Source organism: Perna viridis, chromosome 8 (assembly GCF_037379345.1).
Source record: "Perna viridis isolate PV_CMFRI_1.1 ecotype Kerala chromosome 8, ASM3737934v1, whole genome shotgun sequence".
NCBI lineage: Eukaryota > Metazoa > Mollusca > Bivalvia > Mytilida > Mytilidae > Perna > Perna viridis.
In genome coordinates, this window is record NC_142452.1 from 41,854,546 (window position 1) to 41,869,066 (window position 14,521).

The window sequence follows — 14,521 nt, forward strand, 5'->3', positions numbered from 1 at the left end:
TTAGCAAAACAAGTAAAACTTAGGAGGTAGACCTAGGGTATGGGACACAACTCTTAGAAATCATTGGAGTGTTTGTAATCACCATTTTACAACAATTTCATGTAAGCATCAAAGTAACTTGGACTGATTTCATTCTGTTTCAAATGGAAGCTTGATAGGCTTTGGTGAAATTGAATATGGTACAAACATATCACTGATTTCAAGAGTTATTTCCCTTACCCAAGTCTACCTCCTTAAATATATTTATTAAACATATCCACAGAACAATACATAAAGAAACAAAATTAATGTGTTAAAATATGAAGTCATTAAAATCGCTGGGAACAATATTCTTGTACACTGGATCAAATAAAGATTTCAACATTGTAAAAAAGTGGGTATGTCTCCATCTGTAAACATTTGTTTCACAACTTTAAGATTTCTTGAATTTTTATCTCATCGTTTCATCTTAATTGTATTATAAAAGTGATTTTTGCCTTTGAGTAATTATGGTTTTGAAAAGACCTTTTCACTTTTTAAAAACACAATTACAGATGCAGCTCCCATATTTTTTAATGTTGAAATCCAAATTAAATTTAGCACCGTTATCACAGATATCTTTGGTATATCTGTATCACTTTTGTCATCTTTTACATCTTTGTACAAGCTTAAGGAGCTGACCAGTCTGATGTAAAGCACGAGTGTCTGAAGCCCCACCAACAAATTCACCATTTACAAAGACTCTCGGTACCTGTAATAAAAGGTAAAATTCTGTGCAACATGTTTATTTGGAAAAAAGGGACACCACATATAAATGAAGGAAAATGACTTAACACCAGTTTAGGTTGATGTTAAATAGGAACAAGAGTCAATATACACAACAATGCTTACGGTACACAGGTTCTTTATTTAGAACACAATACACAAACCAGTACAATTGATAAGGGACAACCTAAGAGAGAGAGTTCAGTCCCATACTTATGATGTACAATTAGTCATGCATGTCATAAGTAAAAACCAAAGCAACCTGAAGGAGAAAAAAGCTGTAATTTGAAATGTCTTGTCTAAGTATACAAAGAGGTAGTTGTAGAGAAATTCCTCCAAATATTATGAATACTAGAGCTACAATAACAGCTTATAAGAAGAAATGTTTTTATGACATGTATACTTAAAAACAAAACCTGATTTACTTAAAAAGAATTTTAAAGGAAATGTTATTTATTTTTTTTTTAATTAAAGTACATTGCAAAGATATATTTTACAGTTCAAACGATTTTTAAATGTGGGGTTGAATTCATTGAAAAATTATGAAAACATTCTTGCACATGTCTTTTTGTAGATTTACAGAATTTATAAATGCATAACTGTTGTGATTGGGGGCAAAGGCAGCTGTGTAGATATGAAAAATTTCAGAAAGCCTAACTTCTAAATAGCAGTACACATGGTAATTTTACAAAAATAAAATTGTAGGTGTGCAAAATCCTAAGGCTTTATTTTCTGCACAATTAATTACCGTTCTTCCTTTTGTCATATCTGAGAGCACTTCCTGGACTTTATCTCCAGTTTTCATGTGATTCAATTCAATAGCTTTGTATGGAATTCCAATCTCATCAAAAAGTTTTTTGGTGTTCTGACAATGAATACAGTAAGATTTGGAGAAGACTGTTACACAGTTATTGTTTACGTGATCCAAAACAAATCGAGCTTCTTCTGTTTCAAACCATGGCAATTTTTTTGAAGAATCATTGAGGTGACCTTGTGTTGATTGCTGTGCGCCCATTCTTTAGCTGAAAGAAGAGCTACAAGTATGAAGAACTAGTTATGTATTAGCTTACAAAAGTGCACACATGAAGACAGAATTATGTATGTATTGTATACTGGTATATGCAAGTAATGTTAACTTTGGTTATAGTCATATATAAAAAAGAACCAGAAGCAAGATTACCACACGTATGCTCCCTTGTGGCATTACAGCGACAAATAAATTTTGTTAAAGAATTAAACGTGTAACCAATAACAAAGTTAATTTTATACTGGCTATTAATCTACTATGTACTACAAAGTTTGAAGGCAGTTAGCCACAAAACTACAGTATACATGTACTGTACTTTGTACAAAAAGATGTACAAATATTACATTTTTCAGGGCAACTTGACTTCACTTTTAACAGGCTATTAGGCAAAGTTGGCAACATCAGAGTGACTTCTTCGCCTGAATCGCCCAGTAGTTTGAGCCCTAAAGTACAATGTAAGAAGGGAGTTGTGAGGAAAATATTGCATCATCATGCGAAATTGCAAAATGCCAATGTTTACGCCTGTACATGTAGTTCCAAACTGCCTATAATCAAAACTCAAATTTTAACTGTGAGATCACTGACCTACATTGTACATGTATTCTGTTACTAATTGCAATGAAGCATTGTGTAATTGAATACAAATGTATATATTTAATAAAGCCAGCTTATATCATATATAATGAATTATACCATTGTGTATGCAAGTATCATTTGAAATGTATTTTAAATCTTATCTAACCATTATGAAATTCTTCCAAACTGTTGCGGGTTGTTAGTATGGTATAAAGTACTGTTAAAGTGTTTCCTCTAATTGATGTGCCACAGATTAACAAAAAAATTCAAGTGCCCAGGTCCATTACTGACTTTCATACACATCTGCATGTACAACAATTGCCAAAGAAAATCAATGTAATTAAGTAGCAATCTTTATAAGAATCATGCAAAATCTTAAAAACGTGATACAACCCAAAAAAGATTACATATTTTCATTTTTGTAATTAAGATGTTTTATGGCTTTATATTGTGAAATGTGTAATTATTCATTCAAATCTGTCTGTTCTTAGGAGACAACATAGAAAATCCAATAGATTCTATTTATTTGAGTGATTTACAGTTATCTCCCATAATTTTGAAATCTACAGTCCTATATGGAGTGCTACTTAACCTCTCTGATAATGTCATTACTAAATTAATTGTTGTCCACATCTGCAAAACTTAGTAGATTAATTTGCTATCAGATAACATGTTACGGAGTTGCATTTTATATAATTGACATCTTAAGATTTACATGCATAATCTTTAGTTGATTGTATCATTTCCTGAGATAGTTGCATACATGTACATACATGTAATTTAATTATGAAATTTTAAAAATAATTTAGTGCTTTTCCCCAGAAATGCATTGTTTAATTTTGCTACAAGATTGAAGTCATCACTACAGAAGTTTTATGGTCGTAATTATTAACTTGTACATCATAATGGTGTATCCATCTGCACCATGAGAACAGATTTGTTCAACGTGTCACAGTTTTCCTTCCCTCTTTCACCTATCCCAGCCTTGACTTTTTGAGAATACCTCGGCTGGTGTTTCTAGAATAGCAGAGGATGCTACCCTACCAATGCACCAGGACCTTGCTCCTGGTTTTCAGTGGCTTCTGATTAGCTCTTTTTACTTTTGTTTTCATGTATGTATTATTTTAGTTATTTCATGTTCTTTATTGTGCGTGTCTGATTTCCATGTCTGGTCTGTGTTTTTTGCAGGGCTGTCAAGTTTTTAAGATTCAAATGCGTGAGATTTGGCAAAAATTTTAAGGATCAAGAGAAAATGAACCCAAATCAGCTTCAAAATGAGTGGGATTTGACATGCCTGCTTTTCGCTAAAATATTTTATAAGTTGTACATGTATTTTCTACAAATACACTGAAATAGATTACGGTCCAAATCTTTCTTGTTCTACAAAGTTGCACCAGTTTGAAAAAGAAATAAAATGAAATAAATACATTATTTAAATCATACAGGTAAAAGTATTCAATTATTTTTAAAGTTTCATAATACTGATATAAGTACCCTTGAAAAAATGCTACAATGTATTCTTCCCAGTTTCCTTTTACTTTCTGGTAATTAGATTGATCATCCGTGGACGGTGTGGAATTGAAATGAATCCGGTCCTTTTATTCTCATAGAATTTATTACATTTACTAACCATTCACATTACAACATGATGATTTCTATCAATATATGATATTATTTAAAAATTTATTAATTCAAACACTGAAGTATCCCGTCTTTTTTTTCAGTATCTAAAAATGCGATGTTATCCTTGTCCAATCAAAGTTGGATTTGTTATACCCTTCAAAACATGCAAACGTAAACAACCAAGATGGATGTCAGCTGATTTCCTATGGAAAAGTTTTGAATAGTTCATTTTAAAGTGACTTAAATTAGACTTTTTGTTGCTCAAACATGTGGACGAAACCTGATGAAGTCTTGCTTGCTAATGCTTTATGGTTCGTGAACATGACACGAATTAAATTTCGGAATTTTTCTCATAGCATTGCAGCATCATCTTCCTCCCTCCCCCTAAATTAAATAAAGTCTTTAAAAGACATTTTTTACACAACATAATGTTTGGTATTTACACTTCTTTCTCAGAAAACTACACACAGAAAGTATACACTTTCCAGTAAAACAATACAGTAAATGCAGTCATCTGCTTGCTTGTGAGATACATGTAGCACAAGTACAAAGTGGGTCTGTTGAATTGCTTATTAACTCACATTCTGAAATAGGAGAGTTCTCTATGATGTCATCAGTAACCTGTGATTTGGTTTTGGTTGGCAAAAAATCAATTCAGTGGCATGGGGCATCAACTTTAAATTATCATAACTTTTTCATTTTTATAGATAATTGAAAAATTCTTTTGGTTCCCAACATTGCAAGTAAAATTCTTTTTATCCATGGAATTTTTAAGTAAATATTCAGTAATTAGACTATATGTGCATAAGATTTTAATTACAATTTTATACAAAAATAGAGGTTTACATATAAATATCACTACAAATTTTTTTTCAAGTAAAAGAGTTATAAATTCACATACATAATATGAATTATTTTATCTAAATGAAACATTTACAGAACCAAAATTGGATATAAGATAACAAAGGTATAAAGTTTTGAAAATTGGAATTCTAATCTTGAAGTTGTCAATTGTTTATTTAGTTGTTTATTTGCCAACCAATTTGACACTTATTGATATGCAAATTAGTGAATATGACATCACTAATGAGATTGGCGAACTCTCCTATACATAAAGACTGAAAAGTGTCTGCCATATGACATAAAATTAAATCAATCAACAAAATGTGAAACTTGACAGACAAATGCAGGATCCTTTAAAAATTTCATTATACATGTAAATATGATAAAGTTCACACTAAAAAACTAAAAAAAAATAATTTTTTGTAACAACTTTCCAGGGTCACAGAGAGGGCGAACCCATTCTTTATACTTCAACGGAGGAAAGGTTATGGAGGTGGGGGATTGACAGGGCTCTTAGTAGGCACCATAGATACTGTTCTTGACAACAAGGTAAAGTATAGAATGAATGACATTGGAATGAAGTTGCAAAAACTATGAAAAACCATAAGTTACATTTGTACTTTAATACAGAAATAGCACACTAAAAAAAGGATGCCCTGAATGATTTTTTTAGCACATCTCTAAGCATCTCAAATTATTTTAATTGGATAAACCAATATGAGGAAGGCTCTAGCACTACCTTTAATGTCTGCAGCAGATTTTTTTAATTATCAGATGAGTAAAAGTGAAGTTAAAGTTTGCCGCTTTTGCTAAGATCAAAATGTACATACATGTAATTGACTGCTCTGGTACTGTGACCAACAGAAATTCCCATGATGTATTCACATTTCCAACTTGACATCATGTACATTGTATATCATCGTTATGGCGAATTACATGTATTATCCATATGAATTAAGCAAGTACAAAGATGTAATACAACATACAAAATGTAATGACAATGTGTAAAGTACATGAACACATAATCATTGACAGCAGAATTTTTTTTAGCTGCTCCACCAATTTGCACAGTGCTTTTGTTGGCATGTACTTTGAGGCTGTGTTTGACTATGAAACACTCTTGTATTTCCAATTTATCGGCATGAACAGTAGGATGAAATACTCATTCCTTCCTGAAAGATTCTGTAGGAATATTTTAACTTAAACTTTATTTTTGTGATTCCTTAAACCTCACAAATATAGCAATAATTAGAATCTCTCCAATATTTACCACTACACAGTAATTTGGTTTGGCAAAAAAAAAAAAAACAGATTAACATTATGAAATTTATGTTGATGCATAGCTTTTAGCCCTTAGTCATTATAATCATGTTTTTTTTTCTAGACACCCCCATACAGAATACTCCATCAAACAACAGGATCAGAAGTCAGTTATTGTAAGTATAGAGTGTCAAGATATATTGTATACATGTACATGTATTTTTATGCAGCTAGGAAAATTGTACCTGTAATATTGAAGAAACTTAATGTCTGACAAAAAAAAACAATATTTGAAAGCAAGAGAGCAATAGGTTTGTAGTTACATGTACATTGTACTTTGCTAAAACTAACCAAACTTAGCAAGAATATTGAGTGAAGAATCTTATCAGGATATAAATGGCTACTCTTGGTTAAATAAGATGACTGACATATAGGCAGTTTTAATATTGAAACTAATTGCTACAATGTTTTAACTTCTACAAGAATGTTGCAGAACTGTCCTGTCCACTGATGATTAATGTACCGGGTGTTAAACAGTTGCAGGTTTGTCCACAAGAGCATGGTGTCTAGGGTAACTCTAGTTTGCTACCCAAGCACATCTCTATATACTGCTAACTGGGGTGAAAGGTGACCGTGCATTCTGATACTGTATCTGCCTTGGTAACTTTGGTTAGCAATTTTGACTCATTTCATTAAAAACACTAGATACTTGTACATGTTTTAGTGCTTTATCATAATAACCTTGTTTTATTATGTTTTAATTTGTTAGTGATCGCAGTAGCAAACAACAAAAGGGAGATAATTAAAGATTGGGAATGGATTGAACAGAACCTGATAGAAATACTTGGTAAGGATGAAACAATTCTTTTAATAATGTTTTTACAGCAATTGCTAGTTATACCCCTGCTCTGAAGGAGAGGAGGGATACTGTTTTACCCTTGTCCGTGTTTTTGTCCATAACAATTTTTTTCATCACTGTTTTCTCGGCACCTGCTTATCACAGTTGCTTGAAATTGTAACACATTCTTCCGGTAGATATGCCTTATGGTGGGTCCATTTGTGGAAAAACTCGACTACAATTTCCTGTTTACCATGGACTTTGTTTATTTTCCTTATATTTTGATTGAAAGCAGGGGTATCATTAGTGGGCTATAGCTCAAAGATTTCATGTTTGAGCCAGACTTACTATGCTATTATTTTATTTAGAATAAAATAGAAAAAAGTTTTTGAAAGTCTAATTTACAATTTATGAAGAAATTTCGGAGACAAAATAAAATATGAGAAACAATGATAAAATTGCATGCAAGACACATACATATGTAGAATAATACTATAAACTTAATTTCCAGTAATATGTAGACTTGCTGCTGCATAAAAAAGTAACTGAACCATAATGTCAAAGTACAAATTACAATATAATTATGATATAAAATTTAAAGTATTTATGTTGAAATAAAATTGATTCTTACATGTATAAATCTATGATTTAGGTGCATTTGAAAATGAAGATGATGCCACAGAGTTTGTTAAGTGTAAAATTGAGAGTCTCAGAGCCAATGAAGTTAAGAAAGTTGACAACGGTATATAGTTTGGTGATAAAGTTGACGTGTTTTGTGTGGTTTAGCACATTTATGTCAGTATGCGTGTACAATGTATATTAAAAAAATGATTTTAATGGAAGGTCTCCATATAGTGTAACTGCTTTTTTTTGCTCTAGAAGCATATCAAGAACTTGATTACTACTAAACATAAAACATGATTAGTTCTTCACCTTAAACGTGATTACTACTATACCCAAAACATGATTAGTACTTCAACCAAAACATGATTTGTACTTCACCTTAAACATGATTACTGCTATATCCAAAACATGATTAGTACTTCACTTAAAACATGATTAGTACTTCACCCAAAACATGATTACTACTATACCTAAAACATGATTAGTACTTCTCCCAAAGCATGATTACTATATCAAAAACACACATACCCCAATACCATCCTAATGTTTCACTTGTTTTTATACTTCCTTTCAATTTGTTTGGTTTGCATGTGTACTATCAGAAAACAATAATGAGTCTTAAGCTGCAAATATATTTTAGATGAAAATCTACCATTGGAAAAACTTGACCTATTTTATATATTTAAAATGTTACAGGTATTTTCTGAAGTGGCATTGTTGTAAAATTCATGTATTGTTTAAATTGTAGATGAAGAGGCAGTGAAATTTAAGACTGCAACAAGGAAATTCATGAAACTTTTCAATATGCCAAAGGAAGAAAAACTTGTTAATTGTAAGTTAAAATTACATCACATTTATGTGAAACTACCCATTTCTTCAACTCAGTTATAGATTAGAACAGTAGAGAAAGATTAGATATTATTGTGAAAATCTAAAGCACTGCACATAATGATGTCAAAATTTAGCATCAGAAAGGTCCTAATCATGATAAAAATTAATGAAAATCATTGGTTATGATAATCTTCATTCTGAAGGTTTTATTTACTTTCATCGAGTCAGCTCAAGCAAGAAAATGTATCATATGATCATGATCAATGATTGTCTATGATACAGTTAGTCTTAGATATATGTTTAAACATGTATAACATTATCATTGTTTGTGAGCCAGTTTTTATACCCTGCTACAGGAAGTGGCAAGTACAATTAGATACCGGCCGAAATTTTGGTGTGTCTGTCTCAATCTGTCTGTCCATTCCCTACAGTTTCTTCATGATAATATGATCAATGAAACTGTACAAATATTTATTACCATGAAATACTGGTTTAGTTTAATTTTCAGCAAAATATGGTATTTTGAACATTTTACCATCCCCTGTTTTTCTCCATTATGTGGCGGAGAATCACTTATTGTTCCTTTAATGCCCTATTTTCTTGTTTGTTAAGCAGTTAACAAGATTTTTGTCCCCTTTCGGCAAATGCCGAAGGGGACTTAGGTTTGCACTCCATCAGTCCTTCAGTCACATTTGGTTTTTTTGTAATGCCTCATCCAATTAATTTCATATTTGGTATATAGTCTTATCATGACAAGTTACAAGTTAAGTTTGAATGACATTATGGTCAAAACAATTTTTACAGAAGTTATGGACCTTGGACATAGAAAATTTCATAAAATTTTATGTTTTTCGGACTCTTTTTTGTAATGCTTCATCCAATTGATTTCATATTTGGGATATAGTCTTATCATGACAAGTTACAATTTAAGTGTGAATGACCTTACGGTTGAATGATTTTTACAGAAGTTATGGCCCTTGGACATAGAAAATTTCATGAAATTTTATGTTTTCTGGACTTTTTTTTGTAATGCCACATCCAATTGATTTCATATTTGGTGTATAGTTTTATCACGACAAGTTACAAGTTAAGTTCGAATGATGTAAAGGTTGAATGATTTTTACAGAAGTTGTGTCCCTTGGACATTGAAAATTTCATAAAATTTTATGTTTTCCAGACTTTTCTTTGTAATACCTCATCCAATTGATTTCATATTTGTTAGCTAGTCTTATCATGACAAGTTACAATTGTGGCAAAATGGTTTATATGGAACTTATGGCCCTTTGACATAGAAAATTACTCATAATTTTATGTTTCATCATTTTGATGCAAATTGCTGCTGTCATTCAAGAGTTATTTGCCCTTTAATTCATAAGAACAAAGTTTTTTTCAACTTTCCAGGTGATAGAAAGAGAATGTCTTTATGCAGCTTTCTGTAATGCAAATGTTATTATCTACTGTAAAATGAAGCTCAGATTTGATTTTGATGGCCTTTGCTTTTGCTGTTCATGAGTTATGTTCTCTTGATTGTTAAGAAATAACACCATCCATTGTTAGTTCACATATATAAAAAAAAATCTCATAAAGGCAATGAGTTCAAAGGCCGAAAGGGGAAACTGTATTGCATCAGCAATACTGTCAGAATGCTTGTTTAATTCGACATTGAAATCATTGATAATAATGAATATACTTGAATACAAAAACCACTGAATCAGCACAATTCAAACAGATGGTAAACAAATGATGAATTTTATCTTTAATACATTTTCATGTATTCCATAGTACTTGCAGGGCATAATCTAGAAGGAGAAATGAGCAAAAACTTCTCCTTGTTTGTGCTCACTTCTCCCATTTGTCTTTGACAGAGAGAGGTTTTTGTAATAGATTACATAGACAAAAATGTTAACATTGTAATTTTTTCAAATAGAATTTACCAAAACTTCTCCTTGTCATTGTTGTCTAGATTAAGCCCTGATTTGTATTTTAATTCTACATGGAATTTTAGGTTTGACACTTTTCTAACTAGGGACTAGTTAATAGATTAATTAGTCTTCAAAATTATTTTGTGGTTCTGTCCCTAGGAATAATAAAATTTCTCAATAAATTGAAGTAGCCCAAAGAACTGCCAATTAAAATTTTAAGGTAGTCCTCTCTCAGTTTAGAAAGGCACGGGACTACTAGACCACTGTTTGTGTCAAAGTCATAAAAATGTGGCACATGTATTTCAGATTATTCATGCAGTTATTGGAAGAACAGAGTACCAAGACAAGGATGGATGTACCTCAGTATAAATCATTTGTGTTTTTACTCCTTCCTGATGGGTAGAGAAGCTAAAGTTATAATCAGATGGACAGACATTACTGTAAGTTGTGTTCATCGTTGGGATAGGGCTACTAATGGCTTTGTTGAGGGACATACATCAGAATCAACCAACTGTATAATTTAGCTCAAGTTAGCTGATATCATCACTTTGTATCAATTTTTTATGAAAAAAAAACAACATACAGCTACTTTTTATACCACCTTCTTTGCTGGAGGTTTGTAATGGTCATGCTGTCTGTCCTTTTGTCTATCCCCAGTTCTAATTCACTACTATTCTGATACTATCACATGATGCCATTATGCACTTGCTGCTTTGTTAAATGACTTTTGAGGTTCCCTATATGGTTTCTAGGGAGGGGAGCAAGGGGTATCGTCTAGAAAAGGGAACAGATATGGTGAAATGCAACATATGCACCATTGTATATCCCATTTAAAAATAATAAATACTTAGAAAGATTTGCGTAAAACTCTCGTCAAGTAAGCTCTGAAAGCCTGTTAATAGTGGACAAACATCCAAAATCGACAAAATAAGATTGAGGCTATGAAAAATCACCCAAAACATGCTTCATTCATAGATAACTAGTGAAAATAGAGCTTTCCTCACAGTTTTTCTAGTTTCTAGTAAGCATTGTTTTTGAAAGTGGTTTGCATAGATGCGTTTGTAAGCTGAAAAAAAATTCAATTAGGTTACAACAAAAAAACAATTATATTAAATACTTAATTATTTTATATTTTTCTAGAAACTGGATGTTGGTAACAACATGCTTTTTCCTGATGGTGTCAGAGTATCAACAAGAGAAGGGGAGGTAAATCACTTTAACCTTTTTCAGGAAAAAGGGGAACTATACAATTTTTTGAAGTAGAATTATGACTCAGATCTTTAGTGCAGTATCAACATCTTTTTTTTTATTGTTTAAATGAAACACTTTTATTTATGAAGAAAGTCATTTTGGAATATGAGTTGTAAAATTTTGAAAAAGGCATCATACACATTTATTTGTTCAATTTAAAAATTAGTAGATAAAATTTTCATGCTGAAAAATCTTCTGTGTGTTTTGAATAAGAAAAATGTAAATTAAACAAAATTTCGTTTGGTATAGTGGTTTACCTTAGAATAGAATAAATTATTAAAACCAATCATCAGCCATTTCTGACATACATGTATAAAACATACATATAATTGCAAATAATTAACATACATGTACAATACAATATCTTACGTTTTTCAGTATTTCTTCTCCATGTTATTACACAGTAGTGAAACTTTCCGACTTATGGAACAGCTAGCTAATATGGCAATGAAACAGTATGTAGAAACTTTTTAATAAGCCACAATGTGCATAATTCATCATTTGTGGTCCACTTCATGCTTCAACCACAACTGGCTTGATCCCACTATTTAATATGCAGCCTGACTAGTTTATAAACACAAAAAGGATGATCTCAGATTTGGGGTGCCTCACTTCAACTCAATTTTTTTCCAGTAAAATCAAATATTTTACTATTTATTGCTCAGTAATCACTGGACAAACGATGAATCTAATAAATAAAGACAAATATCACCATCAAATACTTTTAATCAAATTAACATAAGGATTTGTACATCCAAACTCTGTATTTCTACACTCTATGACCAAAAGTGAAACTACTGTGACCTTTGACATGGCTAGGGTTTGCTTGTTACTTATGTTGTTTGCCATAACCCTAGGAACACAAATTTTCCTGTTCTTTCTAGAGTTGTTAATTTTCTTTTTTTAGATTAATGCAAGAAGGAGGCTTTGAAGAGGATAAGACTATTGTTGACAGGACAAAGTATGTTATTGTAGGGGAAAATAAGAATTACAAAAGTACAAAACAAAGGCAAAAAAAAAGATCTTTCGTAATCAAACTCGTAACAAATATGTGAATTGTGGAAATAAACAGATTTTTGCAGAAAAGATAGATAATGTCTAAGGGTAGACCAACTTTCTTTTTTTTAATGTATGTTTTTTTTAACATATGTTTACTTCAGATTTCAGCAGTTTACTCTGTAGAAACCATGTCTGCAATACTGTTATATGCAAGCATTGTTTGCTTCTTTATTTTCTCAAATTTTTTAAAACTTGAACTGGTAGCGTGAACAACTTGCAAAGAGTTGTTATCATGACCTTAAAAGCCAATTTTTTATGGTTTATAATTTTTTTTCAGGAGGAAGACTCCAAAGAAGATGTCCTCTATCAAAAGAGATTTAGATGCACGAGCCAGGAGTGATGCATTTAGGTTTGTTTCCTGTTGGGAACCTTCATTTTGTATCAATTTATGCAAGATTTATGCAAGCTCATAATTAACAATGGTACAGGAACCATATGGTTATAAGTTCACCTGCCTGATTCTCATGTGGGCGTATACATGTACTTACCTAATTATTCAATTCATATTAAGTTTTCTTGCAGAGTGACGAAGGAATTTAAAATGGTTAAGTAGCTGATGTATTAGTCTGTAGATTGCATAACACAATCTATGGAAATTTTTTACTTCAGATATAATTATATCATCACTGAATGAGTGGGTGCTATATTGGAATCAGCTTGTCTTTCATTCCGTCTATCCAAAGTTGTTGCATTATTTCAGCTCTGAGTGGATGGGTTTATTTCAAATTCAGTATATGCCTTTATAAAGATGAGACATATGTTGTAAGGGAATGTAGGTGCTGTTAGATATCAATTTCCTTTTTGATGAGACTTTGCCATTTTCACTACGTGGAATGATAGAGAAAATTTTTTTCACAAAAACTCAAAAAACTAAAAAAAAAATGTATTTCAAATTTTGTGTGTGGCTTCATCGAATATGGGGCATATGTTGTAAGTGATTTTGGTTGCTCTTAATCAACATCGTAGGAATGTGCCTAGCAGGACAATGTGTGCATCTTCATGCTTTCTCAAAGGATTCGTATGTAACTATTTTGTCTATACCAACAATAAATTGCATATAACTAATTTGCAGATAAAAAAAGATGTTTGATCATTTTTCAAATAAATACAGAAAATACCAGTTTTATATATTTTAAATTTTGATATGCTGTACACGAGCTTCAAGGAGTAACCTTTCATCAGCAGCATTAAAATGAAATATTTAGGAAGATCATAATCAAAATATTAGTTGTATACAAGAAGTACTCATAACCAAATCTATCGAAAGATGTAACTCTTACAAAGACACTTGCTTAAATTTTATTCTTTTATATGTGTCACTTCACCATGCCAGAAAGTAAAGTAATTTCAGATATTATTTGTTCAATTTAAATCTTTATTCAGACTACCTCTTTCATTTTAGATCTTTATTCAGACTTTTATTTTCATTTTAGATCTTAATTCAGACTACCTTTTTCATTTTAGATCTTTATTTAGATTACCTGTTTCATTTTAGGTCTTTATTTAGACTACCTCTTTCATTTTTGATCTTTATTCAGACTATCTCTTTTGTTTTAAATCTTTATTCAGACTACCTCTTTTGTTATAGGTCTTTATTCAGACTACCTCTTTTGTTTTAGGTCTTTATTCAGACTACCTCTCTCAGTCAAGCTAGATGGTGATGTTGATTGTATACTCCTTACACCATTTAACAAGCAGTATGTGTGGGGCAGACTATATCTCTCATCCAGTTATTTATGTTTTGGTAGCAGGGTAAGTTTTATAGAATACAATAAAAGTACTGTAGAGATACCATCAGAAATGACTTGATGATAGCAATTACTGTAAACTTACTAATTTTCTAGTTGGACAGAAAACTGCCAAAAATAGTACCTGCAAAAATTATTTTTAACACTATATAAAGCCAAACCTTTTTTCTTTTTT

At 31.3% G+C, this 14,521-nt stretch overlaps 2 protein-coding genes across 5 annotated transcripts in view; one reads left to right on the forward strand and one right to left on the reverse strand.

Moving 5' to 3' along the window:
• LOC148610562 (glutaredoxin-2, mitochondrial-like) lies at nt 1-3,975 on the reverse strand. Of its 3 annotated transcripts, none has more exons than XM_088595707.1 (3): nt 3,842-3,975; nt 1,493-1,766; nt 1-730 (listed from the first exon to the last, which is right to left on the reverse strand). In XM_088595707.1, exons 2-3 carry the CDS (start codon nt 1,757-1,759, stop codon nt 623-625), a joined length of 375 nt encoding a protein of 124 aa, XP_088451833.1. In that variant the 5' UTR covers nt 1,760-1,766; nt 3,842-3,975; the 3' UTR covers nt 1-622. The 3 variants fall into 3 exon arrangements, with proteins under 3 accessions (XP_088451833.1, XP_088451834.1, XP_088451835.1); XM_088595708.1 differs by having other exon boundaries at nt 1,493-1,778; nt 3,842-3,904; XM_088595709.1 differs by lacking the exon at nt 3,842-3,975 and adding an exon at nt 2,514-2,631.
• Nucleotides 3,976-4,100: 125 nt separating this feature from the next.
• The window catches only part of LOC148610563 (TBC1 domain family member 9-like), a 37,413-nt gene continuing 26,992 nt past the window's right edge, over nt 4,101-14,521 (forward strand). For both annotated transcript variants that reach the window (XM_088595685.1, XM_088595686.1), the window contains exons 1-12: nt 4,101-4,281; nt 5,251-5,362; nt 6,198-6,249; nt 6,843-6,920; nt 7,564-7,653; nt 8,284-8,367; nt 10,595-10,728; nt 11,429-11,494; nt 11,918-11,994; nt 12,447-12,500; nt 12,876-12,947; nt 14,218-14,350. In XM_088595685.1, coding sequence (XP_088451811.1) covers nt 4,238-4,281; nt 5,251-5,362; nt 6,198-6,249; nt 6,843-6,920; nt 7,564-7,653; nt 8,284-8,367; nt 10,595-10,728; nt 11,429-11,494; nt 11,918-11,994; nt 12,447-12,500; nt 12,876-12,947; nt 14,218-14,350 — 996 coding nt within the window. In that variant the 5' untranslated portion in view covers nt 4,101-4,237. The remainder of the gene's footprint in view (nt 4,282-5,250; nt 5,363-6,197; nt 6,250-6,842; nt 6,921-7,563; nt 7,654-8,283; nt 8,368-10,594; nt 10,729-11,428; nt 11,495-11,917; nt 11,995-12,446; nt 12,501-12,875; nt 12,948-14,217; nt 14,351-14,521) is intronic.